The sequence below is a fragment of the Siniperca chuatsi genome, linkage group LG7 (assembly GCF_020085105.1).
Source record: "Siniperca chuatsi isolate FFG_IHB_CAS linkage group LG7, ASM2008510v1, whole genome shotgun sequence".
NCBI classification, from domain to species: Eukaryota; Metazoa; Chordata; class Actinopteri; order Centrarchiformes; family Sinipercidae; genus Siniperca; species Siniperca chuatsi.
This window is the reverse complement of record NC_058048.1, coordinates 11,691,203-11,711,753: the sequence shown is the minus strand read 5'-3', so window position 1 is coordinate 11,711,753 and position 20,551 is coordinate 11,691,203. Positions and strand designations below refer to the sequence as shown.

General features: G+C 40.2%; 1 protein-coding gene across 2 annotated transcripts; it reads left to right on the top strand.

Moving 5' to 3' along the window:
• The first annotated feature begins 180 nt into the window (after nucleotides 1-180).
• Nucleotides 181-18,659, top strand: serpini1 (serpin peptidase inhibitor, clade I (neuroserpin), member 1). Of its 2 annotated transcripts, XM_044203740.1 has the most exons (10): nucleotides 181-319; nucleotides 9,053-9,154; nucleotides 10,695-10,983; nucleotides 12,014-12,244; nucleotides 12,580-12,774; nucleotides 15,171-15,375; nucleotides 16,261-16,358; nucleotides 17,343-17,429; nucleotides 17,586-17,675; nucleotides 17,764-18,659. In XM_044203740.1, exons 2-10 carry the CDS (start codon nucleotides 9,062-9,064, stop codon nucleotides 17,838-17,840), a joined length of 1,365 nt encoding a protein of 454 aa, XP_044059675.1. In that variant the 5' UTR covers nucleotides 181-319; nucleotides 9,053-9,061; the 3' UTR covers nucleotides 17,841-18,659. The 2 variants fall into 2 exon arrangements, with proteins under 2 accessions (XP_044059675.1, XP_044059676.1); XM_044203741.1 differs by lacking the exon at nucleotides 9,053-9,154 and having other exon boundaries at nucleotides 192-319.
• Nucleotides 18,660-20,551: the final 1,892 nt, after the last annotated feature.

Below are 20,551 nucleotides of genomic sequence, written 5' to 3'. Positions count from 1 at the left end.
TAAAAGTATTTGGCCGTATGAATATGACACAGACACTTTCAGTGACTCGTAAACAAATTACGAAGCCGCCGTGAGGAGTGTCGAAAACATTTCCCTACTAAAGGTAAACTAAATTGAATGTTCTCATAAGCAAAGAGGGAAGAGGGATATGTCTCGTTTCACATTGATACTCTTTGGACAACGTTCATTGGACCAATGGATATGGAGGGGGCGGAGTCTGCGGCAAATGAACAAGCAGCGATCTGCGGCGCTGAAGGAGAGCAGCAGAGAGAGACCGCACACATCCATCTCTTTATCCACCACCTAACACCGTTTATCGGTAAGAGCCGTTTTATGCAATAACCTACAACTGGTTCAATCACAGAAACCTGTACTGATTTATCTGAATAACATGACAGGATAACAAACCTTAACTGTTCAGCTTTTGCAAGATAAAAAAATAGCCTGCTTATGAGTTTTTTCATAGATTTCTTTTTTTATTTATGAAGGTATAGGAATGTGTAGTTGTAATAGGGCATTTTATGGAATAGTGTAAAGGGATTATGATGCTATAATCAACATGTGTAGGCTTTTGATAAAGGGGTGGGTGGACGCACATGGGAGCCAAACATATTTCTTTAAGCCTATTGATTAAAGCCGTTACCCGTGTGTCCACCACCCAATGCAATTTAATTTCTGCCGGTGGTCTTCGATTGCAGTGCTTGTTTTTGTTGTTTGTTTGTTTTTCACTGAGCTCAGGCATTGCAGTGTGGTTCTTGTCCTTGAAATACAGGCAAAGGCGCAGTGAGTGAATGTGTGTGAATTAACGAGGCAGATTGTAGTAGCCTGGTCCTACCCTATTACCCCCAACGCACACGCACACGCACGCCACTTGTTATTCCTTCATGGTCTGTGTATGTGCGTGTGTTTATGGTGGTTTTGGTGAAAATTCATGTAGTAACAGAGCCCGCAGATTCAAGAGAGAAACAAAATACATCTCTGTTATATGTGTTATATGTAAAAATGACATTTAACCTCGGGTTAAATCAAAGGAATTTTCTAGTGATACCAAAAGAGGGAAAAAAAGAATACCAAAACGTGGTCAATAATAAAACAATTCAGTGTTTCTCCTCCTCATGTCTCATTCTCTCAATCCACCTATGAGCTCTTTATCTCTGCAACTAAGATAATGACCTCCTAAATCCCCATTTAGGCCCATAGTTCTAGTAGCTCCATATTCAGAAAAACAGTATCCCTTTCACTCATAATCTCAATGCATTAATCCCATATGCATCTGAATCACTGGTTAATCTCTGTGGATAGCCTGCTGTTTCCTCCTATGGTGTCAGTGTGTGTATGTGTGTGTGTCCTTCCTATTCCCACTGAGTGCTGCATTAATTGCATTTCAATAATTAAATGTCTTTCAAATCGACCTAGCGAAACAAAATGAGGGAAGGGAGAAGCAACTGACTGGATCTGAACACTCTGCACACAGCGTGTGCATGTGTGTGACTGCCAACCATAACCTTATTTTGTGTGTGTGTGTGTGTGTGTGTGTGTGTGTGTGTGTGTGCGTGCAGGAGTGTTGACGTTTTTCTGTCAGTTACATATTCTGCTGTGAGAATAAGAGGAAATGTGCAGTAAATACTGCAGTTGACTACATCTTGTCAGGCTAGAATCAAACCTGTTATGTGCTGCAGTATGAAGTGAGGGGAAAAAAATCTAATTTAATCTTTCTTTGTCCTGAAATACATTTATGCCCATGGTTACTGAATTTGAATTTACTGAAAATGTAGTAGAACAAAAGGCTGACAGTGATCAGCATGAAAAGCTGCATATTTGTCTTCCAGAAATGGAATTAATTCACATGAAAAACACACTGACAAATAGTGTGACAGTTTAAATTATACAATGCATTTACAGTATGTAATTAAAAACATTTAAAAAAAGGTCTGTAAACTAAATGTCAGCAGTTTTTCTTGCATTTTTTCCGCTTTCTCCTTCACTTTCTAAATATACTCACACACTGAGGCATGCCACCTGCACATACACACTCGGGCAGCAGGTTTGTCCCCTGTACAGTCTGCTGCAGCAAAGACACAGGGGATTAGTTTATACCTGGCCAGATAGGAGGATGAGAGTGGAGAGAGATTCAGAGAGAAAGAGGTCAGGCGTTATAGCAGGGAGTTAAAGAGAGGAAATCAAAACAATGGAGATGAATTGTCTATTTGAATGAATGCACCAAACTGTGATTGGTTGATATCTAAAATGAAATACATTTGTGTTTTCACAAAACAAAAAACATTGGATAAATACATAAAATCAGAAAAGAAACCTCTAAAATATAGAGATATTATCTGATAAATGCAGCCAAGATACTGAGTTATCTTTTTAACATTTGAAAACAATAATTTTGAAACAGTAAAAAAAAAAAAAAAAAGAGTTGGGATACTAAATGTCTCTACAAAACTCTACACAAGACTGTACACATTTGAGGGAAATGCACTGCCATCTCACAGCAGTCTTTTACAACCTTTTACAGTCTGTCAATTCTCACATGCACACACACGTGTACCCTGGAATCGATCTGTCGACTGCTTGGAGAGGGAGAGAGAGGGAGAGAGAGAGAGAGAGAGAGAGAGAGAGAGAGAGAGAGAGAGAGAGAGAGAGAGAGAGACGTGAGGACGACAGTAAAATAGTTGAAGCGTTTTGGTAATACCCATATTTTTTCCCTCAGCCAAACTCTACGGCTGCAGTGAACGGCGCAAATACCAAATCAATTTAAGTTATTCTCCTACTTGTCTCACTTGTCACCATCATTGTCAATCTCTTTTTACCTGTCGCTAGCTAACCCTCCACCCCCTGACGCAAAATAATCACAATTCACTTTAGTGAGCGATTCAACCACTCTTATCACCATGGCTGTCTTTCTGCTCTCTCCATCTCAGCCTCTTCACCTGGCAATCACTTCTTATTCAGCATCACCCGCCTTGTCTCCCTTTCTTACATCTGCCCCCCCCCACACACACACACACACACACACGCACACGTTTCTCCTCACAGGACTAGTTGATAGTGACCTTTCTTGTTCTCCGGTGTCTCCCTGGTCTTTAGTCCATTTGAAAAAGCCTCCAGTCTTTTCACTTTTACCACTGACCCCAAATAGAGGCCGATCCAATTACAGCTCAAACCTCCTAACTGCGCTCCCACAGCACCGTAGCTGTTTGTGTGTGTGTGTGTGTGTGTGTGTGTGTCTTTCTGATATAGAGAAAGAAAAGAGACACTGTTGAGTGTGTCTTGGCAGAGTGTGGTGAGCAGTCAACCATCTTGCCATGCTATGCAGGGGGTCGTTAGATATCACTGGCTCAGATTCAAAGCTAGTATCTGCCTCTATTCAGCATTTCAGTGCACTTCCCGTCTCTTTCTATCTGTCTTTATTTGTGTCTTCCTCTTTAGCAAATTTTCTACCCACGTCTTCCTCATTTTTGTTGCTCGTCTTTTTTTTCTTCTCTCTCTCAGTCTATTAAACTGTCTTTATACTTCTTTATCTCTCTCTATCTGTGTGTGTGTGTGTGTGTCTCCCTCTGGGTGTCTCTGTTAGCAGGGATTAATAAAGGGTTGTTAACCTCTGTTTGCCCTCTGTGGAGTGTGCAGTGAGCATCCTGGGACTTCAGGCAGGTTCCATAGCACATTATGTCATTTTCTAACAAGGGGCTGAATGAGCTGAGGCACCGAGCTGAGGATGGGCTGTAGATGGGTAATTTTGTCTGCCACTGGAATGGATGTAAACTGCAGGGATATAATTTAAAAGTAGAATAGTGGTTATCACAGTCAAATTGGATTACTGGATATAAGTGTGCAATGTAGCGTGAACATGCATGGAAAATTACAAACTAATAAAGCAATGACAGGGCTCGCTGTGTGTGTGCACGGAGTAGTTTTAAGTTTACAGATATCAAAAATTTCTTATTATGGCATATAATGTATGTGTTAATCATAGAAACAACAAAATCTCACCCGTTAGCGGTCACTGAACTCCAGATTGAGCATTGTAAATAGGTGGACTCAGCTGGCAGCTACTCAGCACAGTGTCCAGTATCAGTGCTTAGTTTTGTTTAATGGGTTGTTTCTGGAAGTTTCACAGGTGCTAATGAAGTAGAAAGCACCAGAAATCCCAAGTATTGTGCAATAGTTCTTGGTGTGCCTGAAATCCAGAGAGATAGGAGGGTACGTTACATGTGAAACAGTCCCTACACTATTAGTGATACTTGTTATAAAAGTACAGTAGAATTTTAGTTATTCAGCTCTGGGCCTCCTGAATCAATCAGGGTTTCTCTCTCCACGAGTGGCCCTGTGTATTACAGCACATATCTCGTGCTGCCTTCTCAGTTACAGAAAAAAAGAATAATCTATAACACATTTCACACTTGATTATAATTTCCTATGCACGAGGATACTGAATTAATTGAATTGGCCACTTTATGTATTAAATGCTGTAATTGAGCTTATCCTGAAGTTGTTGGAGAGACAATTTTTACTTTACAAGATGAGACTCAGTGTTTCCCCCCCGGATTTTACTGTCCAGTGGAATCTGATCTGGCTGGAACCAGCTGGATCTTAAAACTTAACTAATCTGAAATAATGTGTGTGTTAGTTGATAAAGTTTTGTGATGTGAATTGAAGCTTCGCCTTTCACAGTAACACTGAAAAATAACAGTCGCCTTGGGTCTGCAGATACACAGATGGTCTAGTTTACCGGTGTTTTGATCTTCAGGCTTATTTGGTGATGAAACTGGTGTTACATTTTATTCTAATATTTACAGTTTAATGACAAAGTAATTCAGTTAAATTCAAAGTTAATTCGCTGACGCATTCCATTTTTATATACAAAATAGAAATACCTGTGTGAATATAGCAGCCGTAATTGTTGCTTTGGGGGAGCAGTTGTGTACTGCTTTTGAAAATGGTAACCCTTTTTGTTTAAATGATTAACATGAACAGTGTACAATATTGTAGCTTAATCATGTTGAAGTGGTAGTTAACCTATCTTTTAAAAAAAGACACAGTGGTTGATTTTCTATTGGAATAATTAATAATGACCATTGACTTCAGAATTTAAGTTTTGCTTTATCTAATTTATATCATTCTTCTGGATTTTGAGATTCTACCATCACAAAAAATTTATGCTGTAATGGATTGTCTCGTCCATTACAGTTTACACCTACACAATATTGGTATCCCCTCCTGAGTGCTATAATATTGATTGCTCCGGACAGGTAAACCAGACAGGTACATCACGTCAGTGCGTAAACTACAAACAAAAATGGTATTTTTCACCAAAATGTGCTTCTACATGAGATTCAGTACTAGCCACTTAACCATGTAGCTGCTGCTGCCTGGTTGCTATAGTAGGTGCAAGTAAGGGAATGTTAGTTCTGCGTGTGCAGAACAGACAACTTAATTGATGAATTGTATCCACTATATAGGACACAGTAATGGCAGTCCCCACCTGCCATATGAGTTCAGTGCTTCCTTTCTCCTACACTGCAATGGCATTAAAGGCTCTACCCAGTGGTGGGATCTATTGAAGCCTCCCTGCATGCATTTTCTGCCCTGCCATGGGAGTCTCCACATCACCGGGAGAGAGACGGGTGTCTAATCAAACTGGGAAAATGAGACACTTGCAGACACATGAGTGATTTGAGATTATTGATGTAGGTTTAATCATTTTTAGTGTGAGTGTGCATGTGTCTTCTTGCATTTTAGTAGAAAGCAGCCGCTATGGCGCCTCCAAGGAAAACTTGAAACTCATGAATGATAATCAGACTCCATTATCTCTGTACCGCACAGTCCTTTCTAAGTTAGACATATTCATGGTGAAATCATGCCAGATTACCCTGCCATTTTTAACAGAGCGTCCATCGTAGAAATTCAAGGTTTTTCTCGAGATAATCATAGACATCATTCTCTGCAGTTTATTCCCAGAGGGATAGGCCTTGATGAAATGAAATGTTAGCACTTTTCACAGAATTCGTCAAAGCGCATATGAGCTTTGGCAGTTTGGAAGTGTACTTAAATTGGGCTGAAGCAGAGAAGTGGGCTTAAGAGGGAGATACTGTTGGGGGACTTTGGTGTAGCTCCATAGTGATCACTTCCAGAGGAAAGGAGCTTGCCATGTTTTTGCAAAATTACTGAGTGCATTGCACGTGTTTCTGGGGAGTGTGTGTGTGTTTTTGTACCAGACAATGTCAGAGAGTGCACTGAGTGACAGAACTAGGGCTGGTGTGAAGAGTTCTTGCAAAGAGAGGGGTTACGTGAGACAGAAAATGCTGAGCAGTGTGTGAAAAAAGGAAAGAGTTTATCTGCCTACATGGAAGGAGGAAGATATCTTTTAAGGGTAAAAAATTCTCTCTGTCAGCTTGGCAAAACGAAAAATGTCCATCACTTGCAGTTGCCTTGGTAACCTTAGCTTGGAAGTGTATGTGGAAATTTGTACTTCAAAGTGTGTGTGTGTGTGTGTACCTGTGGATTTGAACCATGGATGAGGATGTCCATGTTTAATAAATTCCCCTGGCCTCCGAAGCATGCCGTCTCAAGGTGTTGGGTTTAAATGGCAGTAAGGATTAACGTGCGTGCTGTGGATTTGGGTGACGTCACATTTTAATTGTCGAAATGTCAACCGCCGGTCTATTCTGTCTGAGAATTAGGATTACACAGAGATTAGGAGCTGCTTTTAAAGGCCAGTGAGTTTAATTGCATGGAATTAATCAAGTTGTCAGGATTAAACTCTTGCAACTTAAACCATGAGAGATTTTCTGACATATTCAGTTCTTTTAGTCACGAGAGAACATTTTATAGCTGGGTGCTGGGTTTCCCCATTTACCTGGGAGGCATGCTGGGAACCCCACCTGAGTCGATTGGAGCCAAAGTTGGGCTCATTGTCATCAATGGCCAAACTGGCAAAGTGTGGGATCCTCTTGCAGACAGCGTGCCACAACTCAAAAGGTCAGAATGGTTACACCATTACAAGGAATAGCCAGCCACCCATGGCGTTATCATCCAGTCACACATGCACACTTGCACACAGACACACACACACACATACAGGTGCACACACAATGATGCTCCACACTACTTTTCCTGGCTTAACTGCATGGCTGGGTCTTTCCTTACAGAAAGCAGGGCTGTCTGTCTCAGAAAAGTTCAGCTCCCACAGCTCAGAAGGTCAGGAACATTACCTCCATTTACATCTCTGCCAGCCACCCCCTTCTTTCCCTCAGCCTTTCTTACTCTCTCACTCTCTCTGCAATGTCTGACTCACAGCACGACATGTGAGAGCAGGTGAACACACGTGACTAACAGTATATTAACTGCAATACATCAGTTTTGTGCCTTCGGCCGTCAATAAATGGAAGTTGTGCATCATTAATGGAACAAGGCTGTTTTTTCAAGGCTTTAACCACAACTTCCTGCCAACTTGATGGACCATCCTATTACTGAATGAGTCAAATCTAACTTAATATATGATCAGATTAAATATCTTACTGTATTTCTATCAAAGGACTTAAGTTTAAAGAATTGAAGAATTCAGTTTGTCCTGCTCTGATTCCATTTACACTTTTTGGACATGAATGAACGCATTGAACAATAAATTCAAATTGTTTTTGTTACTGTCAACAAGTCCCATGAAAAGAACCAAAACCAATAATGCATCAGTCTATCCCTCAATACTTTCTGACTTCTCTGCGCTGTCTCTAGCTCTCAGCCCCAGGCCCATTTGTTCCAACTGAAGCTGTCAAATTTTAAGAACAGCAAATATATAGTTACATTGTTTTTTGAAAGGCTGAAAGTAATTTCTTAAACTAGCTGGGCACTGTAGTTTTTAGCGAACGTTACTCTAACAGGAGTAAATTTTGTTTTTTGGGGGGACTATTTTCAGAGGCGGATTAATACACATTTGGTGCTCTAGTGAGTATTTACAGCAGCACAACGGTGTATATGTATAAAATAAACGAAATAAACTGACATATCAGGCTTGAGCTACACAAGCACTACGTGTTAGAAAGATCTATTCCTTGTTGGCTTTGTTCTTTTTATTGGATTTTGTCAATAGTAGAAGAAGATAATCAGCCTTACCAGTTTAAATATGACCAAGGTCACCATATTGTATTTATACATTATTCACATATTTGAGTACATGAACAGCAATGTGCCGTGTGACTCCATTCCACGTGAAGAAACTCTGTAAACTCAAATGAATTTCAATTTGCTGACTCATGCGGATGCAAATCCAGCTTGCACTTTGGTCAGTGCCATGCTTGTCAAAAGCAGTTTGTCAGAATACTTATCAGTTTAGACATAAAGTGGAAGTGACGTGTGTTGATGTGTGTTTTGCAAGAGAATGAGGAATTGAACTTCAAATCTTCAATAACCTAGATGCAGTTCATTGTAAAATGTAGGCAGGGCTGGCCGACTCCTACCATTCAATCAGGAGGCATTGCTTTAAAGATAAGGCTAGCGATAAATTTTATTTTAATTATTATTAACATTATTATTATTATTAGCATTATTATTATTATTAACAAATATATTATTAACAAATTACATGAAAAGACCAAAACCAATGATGACGACACTCAATCTCAAGCCCCTTTTATTCCTTTTGAAAATGTTAATCTTTAAAAAACGACTCACAAATATGTAGTTTCATTTTTAAAAAGGATAAATAATTTCCTAAAGAAGCTGGGAATTGTAGTTTTTGCAAACATTACTCAAACATGGGGGAAAATTTGCGCATTTGTTGGCAGCTATTTTCAGCCACAGATTAGGTGCTCCAGTGAGAATGTACGGCAGGAGGACGGTGTATGTGGGACTGAGTCAACAGTGTGGCTCCTTGATGTGTTTTTAATAGTTTTTAGACAACAATGGTCTATGGCACAGAGGAATAAGATACACAGAATACTAGGATCAATTTGTTGTTTGTTTTGGTCTTTTCATAAAATGTGTTGACAATAAGAAAAAATATATCACCAGACTAATCCTTTAATGGATTTGACATTAATGCATCCCCCAGGTTGGTCACATGCCAGAGCACAGCAGAGGAAAGGACAGTGCACAGCAGGATGCGGCACTAATTTTCTGGCTGCTGCCCATTGTTGTTGGTGTTGACACTCAGGTACATTGTGATCACAGTCACCTGCCGTCCCACACATACAGTAGCAGCCAGCAGGTTCCAGCCTTGCTTGGGACCGCTAATAGAATCCTCTATACAAACTGTATAATGACAACAGCACAGCAGAGAGACAAACAACAAAACAAATGTCCATGTGTTATTTCACACTTTATCACCGTCTCTCAATATATTTCTCTACTCGTTCTCTTTATGCTATATATCACTGACTTTCTGTCTTCTTTTTTTTTGTTTGGGCAGCAGAACAATGTTGCCTGGCAACAACAGCACCAGAGAGATGGCGCAGTGTGTGTACATTCCTTGTCATTTTAAAATGTATAAAGGCAGGGTTAAGAGAGAGAAAAGGTAGGAAAGTAGAGAGAAGAGGAGATCGGTGACGATAGATAACATACGGGCGAGAGGAAGATGGTATGGAAAGAAGAGGGGAAGGATGGAGGATGGGGGGAGGTAAAGGCCTCTTCCTAATCAGTCATTCTGTACCGACAGTCAGAACCTCATCCGTTCACATACAAAGGCTCAAACACACACACACAGAGCGAAGCAGATTTTGAAGGAAAGAAGCTGATTTAACTCAAGATGATAAGAATGTCCATAAAATATTTATGAGCTCATTTAGCAGATGTGCTCTGAACATCAATACTGACTGCAGTCAGCAGTACAGCTGTAGTTACCACACATTCTTGTTTATATCTCACTGCTTCTCATTCTCTCTCTCCATCTCTTGGTCTCTTATTTCTGTAACTGTGCACAACTGGTTTTCACTCTTAGGTTGTATATTCATGCGTGTTTTTCCCTTTTTCGTCCTTCTTTCTATCTCTTCCCTGACCCATTGCCCTTTCATCTGAATTCATTTGAATCTCTTTTGTTTTTTTCTATTTAATCTCTCTCCTTTTATGCCACTTTTTGGTTTTACAGCACTATTTCCAGTATTTAACAGCCTCTTTATGAGAAGTAGAGTACTCTTTGCAGTTATAAGTTCACTTCCGTTAACAAGTAGAAATTGTTTTACCTTCACAGTTTAAATTGGCAGAATAATTGACTGACCGATGTTTTCTGTCTCTCTCCTCTGCTCTCTTTTCGTCATCCCACATCCCTGCTGTCTCTCTTTAATCTGTCTCCCTCCCTTCCAAAATCCTCTTCTCTCTATCCTTTTGGCAATTCTCTTCTCTCTACCTTTGGCTCTGTCCCTCCCCAAATCATTTTCTTTCTTTCATCTTGTCTTCCCTTCATCCTCATCTGTTTTTCCTTCTTTCCACACCTCTTTGGCTGCCCATCCCCCTTCCATCTCTCCAATCACTAATTTCCTGTTCCTTAACCCCCCCGTCATCCATCTTTCTATCTTTCCTCCAACATATTTTCCTCTCTCTTTGCCTAATTCACTTCCCATCCTCTATTTTTTTTCCTTCTTCTCTATCCCTTTTTCTCTCCCAATCTTTCTCTCCCTCTCTCCATCATCACATTAAATTTCTCTTCTTTTTCTTTCCAACCAACCCCCTCCCGCTCCATACATCCCTCTTTCACTCAGTTATCTGTGGTCTGTGCTGCGATGTTGATCCTGGACGTTTTGTCCCCGCTCCTCCTCCTCTCCATCCTGTTGCCGCGCTACGGTTGCCGGGCGGCGGACATTCCGGAGGACACTACATCAGAGTTCTCGGTCAGACTGTACCACCAGCTGCAGGCGGCGGGGGATCAGGATAACATAATTTTCTCGCCACTGAGCATGGCTGTGGCCCTGGGCATGGTGGAGCTGGGAGCCAGGGGGGCTTCACTGGAAGAGATACGACAGGCTGTAGGATTCAGCCACCTGCTGCCAGGTGAGAGACATGTTCATAAACACAGGTTCACCAGCATCAGGGTCAGTGGTGGGTGAAGGAAGAGGAGCTGGTTCCAAATTTTGGGGGGGGGGGCTCTGCTCTGCCTCTGCTGCTTCAGTTTCAACCATTCTGTTTTCAATGTTTCTCTTGGGAGTCCCCCAACTTGTGAAGTGCAGTATTAAATCATTACAGTATCCCTTTAATGTTAAATAATTACTGTATGTGGATTGATCTAAACCACAAGCCTCATACAACATACACACAAACATGCATGAACTATACATGTACATGCCCCCACACATACTGTACAGTAATAGACACTGTTCCCAGCTAAATTCATGGCAATGTCACAGACAGGCATTTTAGATTAGATAGTTTGCTTTACTGCTTTTAGTATGACAGCACATTTATTCAGTCAAAAGCCAGTTATTGTTTCCATTTTATGTGGTAATTTATTTTTTTGTTTTGTGATGTGTATTACCATGTTCCAAGGTAAATACTGGAATTTGTTACAAATTCAAAACTTTATACACTCGTTTTAATGACCATGAGTTCCCTTGACCCTGAAAACAGAAAGCTGAATGACACGAGAAAGGTACTTTGTAAAATGTGAATAAATACAAGAGGAAGAGGACACCTGAATAAAATGATAAATGCATGTTAAATTCCACTAAGATTCCACTTCCATTTTTCACTTAAGTGGTTTAAATGTTCACAATTTGTGCCTATCTTTGACCCTGAGATATTAGCAGCAAGAGATAAAAAATGTGGATCATATATTTGTGAATGAATGACCGTTAGCTCTGATATAAAGGGGCATGCTTACATATGTGCCCCGTTTCTCATTTATTGGTATTTTATATGCATGAAGTTAGAATTTTTTTATTGCTGTACCATTTAAATAAAAAACACTAAGCAATTCAATTTTAAAACCACCTTCTAGCACAGCAAAGGTGATAGACAAATGTTTTCCACCACACTGTACTCTGTATATACACCTACAGTATGAATGTCTCCCTCTGTTCTCCAGGCGTGGAGTTCTCTTTGCTCCAGAACCTGACGGCGGCTCTGTCAGACGACGACACCAACTACGTGATCCGATTTGCCAACAGCCTCTTCCTGCAGGAAGGTGTCACCTTTAACCCGGAGTTTCTGCATCTGATGAGGAAGTACTTCCGGGCTGACGTGGAAACAGTAGACTTCAGCGAATCAGCAGCCGTGGCCGAGCAGATCAACAGCTGGGTGGAAAATCATACCGAGAGTGAGTTACAGAGGGAGGGAGGAAGAAAGGGAGAGATACAGATGAAGGGAGCAAAGGAAAAGAGGGCAATAATAAGAATACTTAATTACATCTACAATCCCAGCATACTGTAAAGTGACATGTAACATCGTCAGAGGAGTTACGTCATTGTTTGTTTGATCACGTCATCTTGTACAAAAACTAAATTCACTGAATACATTTCCAACCCTCAGTTGCACAAATCTCTATCCTTATCCTTGTGTGCAACTTCAAAAGCTGCATCACAGCAGGCGCTGTCCTTAGGCTAATGAAAGCTAATGTAGATCCCGACACACTGTACAAATCACTCCCTCCAGGTAAGATCCGTGAGCTGCTGTCGGCCGAGGACTTCAGCAGCGTGACCCGCCTGACGCTGGTGAACGCCGTCTATTTCAGAGGCTCCTGGAAAAACCAGTTCAGGCCAGAGAACACCAGAACCTTCTCCTTCAGCAGAGACGACGGCTCTGAAGTCCAGACGCTCATGATGTACCAACAGGGAGACTTCTACTACGGTAGGGATGAGCTGTGTGTGTGTGTGTGTGTGTGTGTGTGTGTGTGTGTGTGTGTGTGTGTCTGTAGACTTGTACTTGTGACTTTTTCTGTAGCCCTTGAATTTCAGCTCATATTTCCTGAGGTTATTTAAAATGTTAATCTCAGATCTGAAATATTCATATTTGGAGTGTTATTCCCAGGAAAGCCTCCTCTTTTCTGCTCAGTGAGCTCTGCTGCTGAATTTTTCTTCACTTGCACGAACTCCTCTGGTATGTCTGTTTGATTTAGTCGGATTTTTTGAAGGCTATTTTGTAAATGTCATACAATATTAGCGGTACTGTGACAGTCTGTGTTAAGGTATGTAGAAATATATTAGGTTTTGCTAAATCTTCTCTGACAGTAGGTAGAACAAACAACACTGTCTTTCCACTGATTTTGTACTTCATTTAATTTTTTTCCCCCTTCACATACCTGTCTGTTGCGTTCTGGGGGATGTTTTATTAATGTCTGCTTCTAATTAGATTATAGTATGTCATATTTTGTCAGTTGTTATATTCATTTCCAATTATTTGGAGTAATTTTAGAGTAGTAAAGTCACTGTGAATTTCCAAATCTCTCTGAAAAGACCTTTTGCTTCTCTCCAATTTAAAACAGAAAAAATAAAACATACGAAATGATAAAATGATATAAAACAGAGAAAAGCAGGAATCCTCATATTTGAGAGTCTGGAAAATGAATTACTATTAATCGACAATCTAAATTGTTGTTGATTTAATTTTCTGTTGATCGACCAACCAGTCAATTGATTAATTGGTTTGGCACTAACTGCATGTGTTCTCTGTTTTTTTTGTTTAAGTCCAATACTGGTAAATGTGACATTTTGGGATTATTGTTCTGTAGCTAAATCTACTTGTTATATACTGTCTGAGTTGGTGCTATCTAAAAGGTCCTGATGAAGTTTTTTATACCTCATTATACTTTATCTATGTCATAATCTGGCTGTTTTGATACTTGTACTATACATGTCAGATATTTGGTGTATTTGGTGTTTAGCCAGAGGTGCAGGACTGTAGTCCTGCAGGTTGGCTGTAATGCTGTTACATCTCAGTGATCAGTCTGTCTTTTTTGCATCTAGTCATTTTCTGTCTGACGTACTGCCAAAGACAGTTACATCAGATTCTTACTGCACTGCTACTGAAGTTGGCGCATTTGAGTTATTTTGGTGCAGTCTGTATGTGTGTAGTGAGACTGCACGCTTGCGTACACCTACATTCACAGGGTGCACACATACTCATCCTCACGCACTCAGGATCAAGGAAATTTGTCTATGTGTGAACTGGTGTGCGTGTGCGTGTGTGTGCTTAAGAACTGCAGAACAGGGACAGGTCCTTGGGGAGAAGGCTGCGTTTGCATTCTCATTTTGAAGCACAATCATATTGGTTAAGTAAAATGTTTTGGGAAGCCACACCCCACTCTCTGCTGCAATGTTGCCTCACTCTGCATCAGCAGCCGCTACACAGAATGCCACATCTAAGTTAATGAAGGATGATAAGCCTTTTGTTGTAATTTTCCCTTTTTAAGCAGCTTCAAAAGAAAAATCATGTGCAAAGATTGGGATAAAGTCTGGCGGTGTTAATTGCTCTATAATCACACTGCAGAAAACTGAGTAAGTGAGATAATCTTATATTTAGACTTCAAATCTAGTTGGACTTGTTTTGAGTATAAAAGGATTATCTCATCCTGAATAAGAAATACTGTCTCACTTAATTCAAGTAAATGTTCGTTGGCTTGTCTTGATAAGATGTTCGTTTTCGTTTAATCAGATACAAGGGACAAGTCTGTTAAAGATCCACCTAAAGGCTATGAAAATATCACTTCTTAGCCTCTTAGTGGATCTGTAAGAAGATATTAGCGCTTACAGATGTTTGCGTGTGTAATCACGTGTGCATTTGCCTCTGAATGTGTGTGGGTGAGTGTATTTGCACGTGTGTGTGTATATATACATGTAAGGAAGTGTGTTTTTTCCTAGGTCCCAGATTGCTTTACTGTGTTTTTATTTCCTGCCTGAAGACAGTCCAGTGCATGTTTGTGTAAAAAGGGCATTGCACTGACAAACACACCATCTTTTCCTGCCTAATTGAATTTTGGTTGGGTTTTGAACCGAGCACTCTCTGTACTACAGGACTACATACAGTGTGCATGTAATACATTTTCACACCAAGAGTAACCCAAGCCTTTTAAAGTGAAGCATCAGGGAAAAGGACTATACACGCTGTTATCAATACAGTCGATCAATGAGCTTTAACATACTTACATCTGTGTACGTTTCTCCTCAGCTAAGTTCTGAAGCCCATTACAGGTGGAGGAGGAGTACATATTTTTCCATGCCTAAATTATATGGTTCTTCCACACCCAGGTGAGTTCAGCGATGGCTCACCGGAAGCTGGCGGTGTGTACCAGGTGTTGGAGATGCCCTATGAGGGGGAGGACATGTCTATGATGATCGTTCTGCCTCGGCAAGAGGTACCACTGGCTGCCCTGGAGCCCATCATCAAAGCACCGCTGCTGGAGGAGTGGGCTAACAATGTCAAAAGGCAGAAGGTGGAAGTCTACTTACCTAGGTGAGAGATGACACACACAAACACATATACAAACACTTGCGCATTCATACATATGTACAAGAACATATTCATACATATGTACAAGAACACATCAACGCTGATGAAGTGACATTGCTTGTTTTGTGTACCCAATTTACCTCTACATGCCTTTGGTTACATATGCATCAATTAGCGATTATCTACATTAACCCAGGTGTCTTGAAGTTATGATTAATACATACATTTCCCAGAATCCAAAGCCCAATGGAGAATGTCCCTGTAGTGATTGCTGTTTTCAATTAAATTTGCATCCACCATCATTGGAACTCTGTATGATTTCTTTATTAATGTTGATATAATGGCGGCTCTAAAAACAGATTTTTCCTTCCAAGGGTACCACAAATATTTGAGCTAGAGTAATTATTTTTATGCTATTAAACTCACTTGCACCTGCACTGCAAACATATGAAGAATGTAGTTCACATTTGGCTAGCTACTATATATGGATAGGAATGTTAAAATATTAAATTACCACCACACAGTGACGTACCCTGAAATGGCTGTTAAACGGTCAATTTGCCCTTAAAAAAGCATAAGGTTGGCTTACCTACTAACCCTCCTATATAGTTAAGACTTGGACACACAGAGACAGATGTACAACCACTGTACACATGTATGCAATGTGATGACAACTTACCTTTTTAATATTTTAGCTAATGCCCCTGTGGCAAAATACAGTAAGATGCACAGGTAGGGTTTTATGTCCGCCTACTTAATCTATGACCCTTTGTCACAAGATGATCTCAGTTATAATCCACCTCCTGCATCCCACTGTGTCCCACACATTTCCGACCATTAACATGTGTATTGACTTTCTTAAATTCTGACTAAATTCTCACTGTTTAGGTTCAAAGTGGAGCAGAAGATCGACCTGAGGAGTACTCTGCAGGAGCTAGGAATAAAGAACATCTTCACCAAAGATGCTGATCTCTCCGCCATGACAGGTAACACTCAGCTGTATGGAAAACCACACACACAGTGCAAAACACTGGAATATATAACCCATATAACCCATATATTATTATATAAAACACCTAGGTGTAGACACAAATGGTATAAGAGAAATAAACTCCTGAGAAGCTGACTCAATAACTCTGCTTCTTGGCTGCCGTGAAGTAGCCTCCGGTACTTTCTAAGGCCACCAAGGTAACTGGCACAGAGTGGGCAGGTCAGATCTGTCACATCATCTAGTAAAAATAGATCCATAGATAGATACACATATATACATACACACACAGAGACATAAAAATGTTGGGATAATTTGCATCCAAAGCAAAAAAAAAAAACTGATCCCAGTCAAAGCTAGACATAGATAACTAGCATGTACAAACTAAGATATAAAATAAAGGTAAGTGAAGTAAAAATTCACTATAGCTGTAGCTTTAAATGCTCTAGCCTTAGAGAGAACTACTGAATCTAACCAAAACATATCTCAATAAACAAAAACTGTAAAAAGATCCTTAAAAAACCATTCATGCACAAACCAGTCCAGAACAGCTTGTTCTCACTGATCAGGTGGAGCTAGTATTATATTGTGAAACACAATCTGCAGGCTGTACTGGACTTCTGGCTGTAAAGCACATCTTGTACTAGCTAAAACGTCCTCAGCTCAACATGTACTCAGAGGACATGGTCTATTCTGGCAGGTAGGTAGATAAAAGAGGGTGTTTTAAAACGCTTTTAATCGTAACTTTTTTTTTTTTCAAATGGGAATGCGTGATGCGACCCCACGCTCTGGTTTGTAATGCTGATTTTACTAATATGTGGGTATACCAGCATACACTTTACCCTGAGCTTGTAGAGTCTGCTGATGCACAGACTTTGTCATTCTCAAACTAGACTCAACATCACACCGTCTTCACATCTCAGACTGACTGATCAGTACTCTAAAGACCAGGTGATGGTCTGTGTGCTTTTGTGTGTAACAGATGGTAAGGACCTGTACATTGGGAAGGCAGTGCAGAAGGCTTACCTGGAGGTGACCGAGGAAGGATCAGAGGGAGCCGTTGGGTCGGGTAGACTTCATCTTTTATTCTTCATCATAATCTTCCTGATCATTAATATTACTACATACATAACATTTTCTTTGTATGAATGGGTCTCTGACACACTGTCCCCCTCTGTCAGAAAATAACTGTGGGGTGTGCCCTCTCTTCCTCTCTCTCTCTCAGGAATGATCGCCCTGACCAGGACTCTGGTGCTGTACCCACAGGTCATGGCTGATCACCCGTTCTTCTTTGTCATTAGAAACCGGAGGACAGGTGCGTGTGTGTGTCTCTGTGCATGTAAACGTACCTATACAGTATGTGTGTTTTGACCTGACTTTCTATCCGTCCCTTCTCCTTCCAGGGTCCATCCTCTTCATGGGCAGGGTCATGACCCCTGAAGTCATCGAGCCCAACGACCATGACTTTGACTCCATGTAACCATGGCGCGAGGTGGCTCAGCCAATCAGATCCTGACATCATAAACGCTACCTATCCTCTATCGCCATCTTCAGCTGTGTTTTATACTCTTGAAAAAGATATATAAACTGAATACTATACGATATATTATATATTGAAATATGACATACTGACATATAATGTGACTGTGTTTTGATACTGGAAGCTTTAAACTCTTGGATACAGATGGAAAGAAGAACACATAATATGTAGTCCACGCACAACCCCTTTAAGTTCAGCAGCTTCGTACTCAATTGCGCCCACGCACTCGATGCACAAAAGCAGTTTTCTCTCTACTTCTTCAAAACATATTTACTCTTTCTTACTCCAGATACAGTATGTGCACACTGTACGTTCCACACTTTAATTACATCCCTGTACATTTGACATTGTGTTCTATATATACATATATATGCTCAGTATTTATTGCAGAATAACTATGTGCAAACATTTTGTCCTTACACAATGAATCTTAGTAATATATATCTGCTCCAGACAGTATTCGAGTCATTTTTTACACAGTAGGCACATGGCTAATCTGCTGATGAACTAATATGCCTTATCACATCTGAGTGGTTGATTAAGCCCCAGCTGGGCATCTCACAGGTGAGCAGAGGGGACTGTGTAACTAAGGCGGGTTGCTATAGAGACGGACTGGAGCATGCAGGCGCACTGAAAAAGATCTGCTGCACCGTTTTGGATGTACATACAGGGAGAAACAGTAACACCAGCTGTATTCAGTCTTTTACTCAATAAAAACATGAATGTGTTCCCATTAAAAAAAAAAGTTGTTCTTCTCTATGCGTGGAGGTTGTTTTTATGTGGTTAAAGTCATTTTTAAATGCAAGCTGTATTTTCAAGGACAGTACAGCTTATGTGGGCCATCCACAACATTTAGGATGTCATTAATCTGAATGCTAACAGCTAATGCCGCTTTCAAGTTGTGAGGATTTGGTGAGATTGAAAAACATGTGTTTTGTTAAGAAAAAGTGCATTATATATGCGCCTGAATATATAATGCACTTTATATAATCCTCTAAGGTTGGCTCTTACGGTTGAATAGCCAACCTTAGGGAGTTGGCTGTTCAACCGTAACTCAGCTTCCCAGGGCAGACAATGTCCTGCCAAGGCATCTTGGAGTAGTTTCAGGCCTGTGACATCACCTAGCTACCACACACACACACACACACACAAGGAAACAGATCATATCGCTAGGCAAGGCAAGGATATAATGTGACCAAGGACGAACGAGACCTGCATGTTGATTCTGATAAATGTCACTTCATAAGGAAGACCTTATATAAGAAAATAAGAGTCACTTTGTTTGTGATGTACAAACATGTATAGGTAAATAAAAGGCATCATGGAAAAACAGATATGCGGTAGCTTCAACTGGTGGGTTTAATGTGTCCAATAGCAAGCAGTAAACTATAGAGTAGGATCCAAAATGACATTATTAAAGGCATGGAAGGGTTCAGATATGAATAGTATTTAATTAGGCTGTAATCTCATGAAGGAAACAATTGTGACACCACAATGAATTAAACATTCCTGTCACACACAACACACCTATTGCTGTCTGCATGGTACTGCCACAGTGATAATAAAATATTAGGAAATAAACCTTGATAATTACATCTCCAACAGATGTTCCCTGCCATTATATGAGTGTTTGTGCAGTGGGATAAAAAAGACCACAAAAAACCACACAAAGATGCTTTGATGTGACAACCGCCTTCCCTATCTTCACTTAAGGTTTTAGGAACACCAATTATCTGTGTGTCACACAAGATGAAACAGATTGTAAAAGAACAAACAAGTGAAATAATTTAAATGATTAATAGCAAAAGCAGATATACACTATAGTTTACTACTGCAAATGGTAACTCAGTCTTCAAATGAGGCAATAGATGTGATAAACACAAGTTAGTACTCTGTACAAAGTCAGAGGGAATCATTCCCACAGCCCCCTGCAGTACCAAGGGTTTTCATTTACCTCTATGGAAAATCTAATAGCTTTTTCATCTCTTCAGTGTGCACAGTGTGTTTTAGTGCTGCAATATCTTAAACACAACGAGCTGCATTGTTGAGGAACAACAGCCCATGGGTGTGGGAAGTTATAATCTAAATTACTTTCACCAGCTGGTATCATAGCTGTGCCTTATGTCTTCATTGTGTGCCACTGAAAATCTAAATCAACCATATCCTTATCCCTCCTCCTCCCCATGACACCATCCAGAAAGATAGAAACAACAACAACAAAGACGCTGTCTCTCAACCTGTCCTTAGGACAGTAGCTGGTTGAACATACAGTATACCATCCAGAGGTGGACACTAACTAAGCACACGTACTCAAGCACTGTTATAAAAGTTTTTTTAAAAGGCACAATTTTGAGAACTGGTAGTATTCCAATTTTATGAGACGTTAAAGTTTTACTCCACTTCATCGATCTGACATCTAGTTACTTGTTACAAATAAAGATTTACATACAAAACGTGTAAGCTCATAAAAGGTGATGCATTGTATTAACCCACCACACAGCATATAAAGTAGTTATTAGTACTATTTGGACCAGCTAAAACATTTAAAAACTGTTTATGCATTAATGGATCAATAATTTACTGTGAAAGGGACCATTTATCACTTTTGGTACTTAAGTACATTTTACATCTCTGTACTTTTACTTAAATAC

Bases quoted from the DNA above. Each gene is read 5' to 3' on its own strand.
- serpini1 (XM_044203740.1), top strand. From the start codon at position 9,062: ATGCCAGAGCACAGCAGAGGAAAGGACAGTGCACAGCAGGATGCGGCA. The intron at 12,245-12,579 runs GTGAGTTACAGA...CACTCCCTCCAG, and splicing joins GGTGGAAAATCATACCGAGA to GTAAGATCCGTGAGCTGCTG. The intron at 15,376-16,260 runs GTGAGAGATGAC...CTCACTGTTTAG, and splicing joins GTGGAAGTCTACTTACCTAG to GTTCAAAGTGGAGCAGAAGA.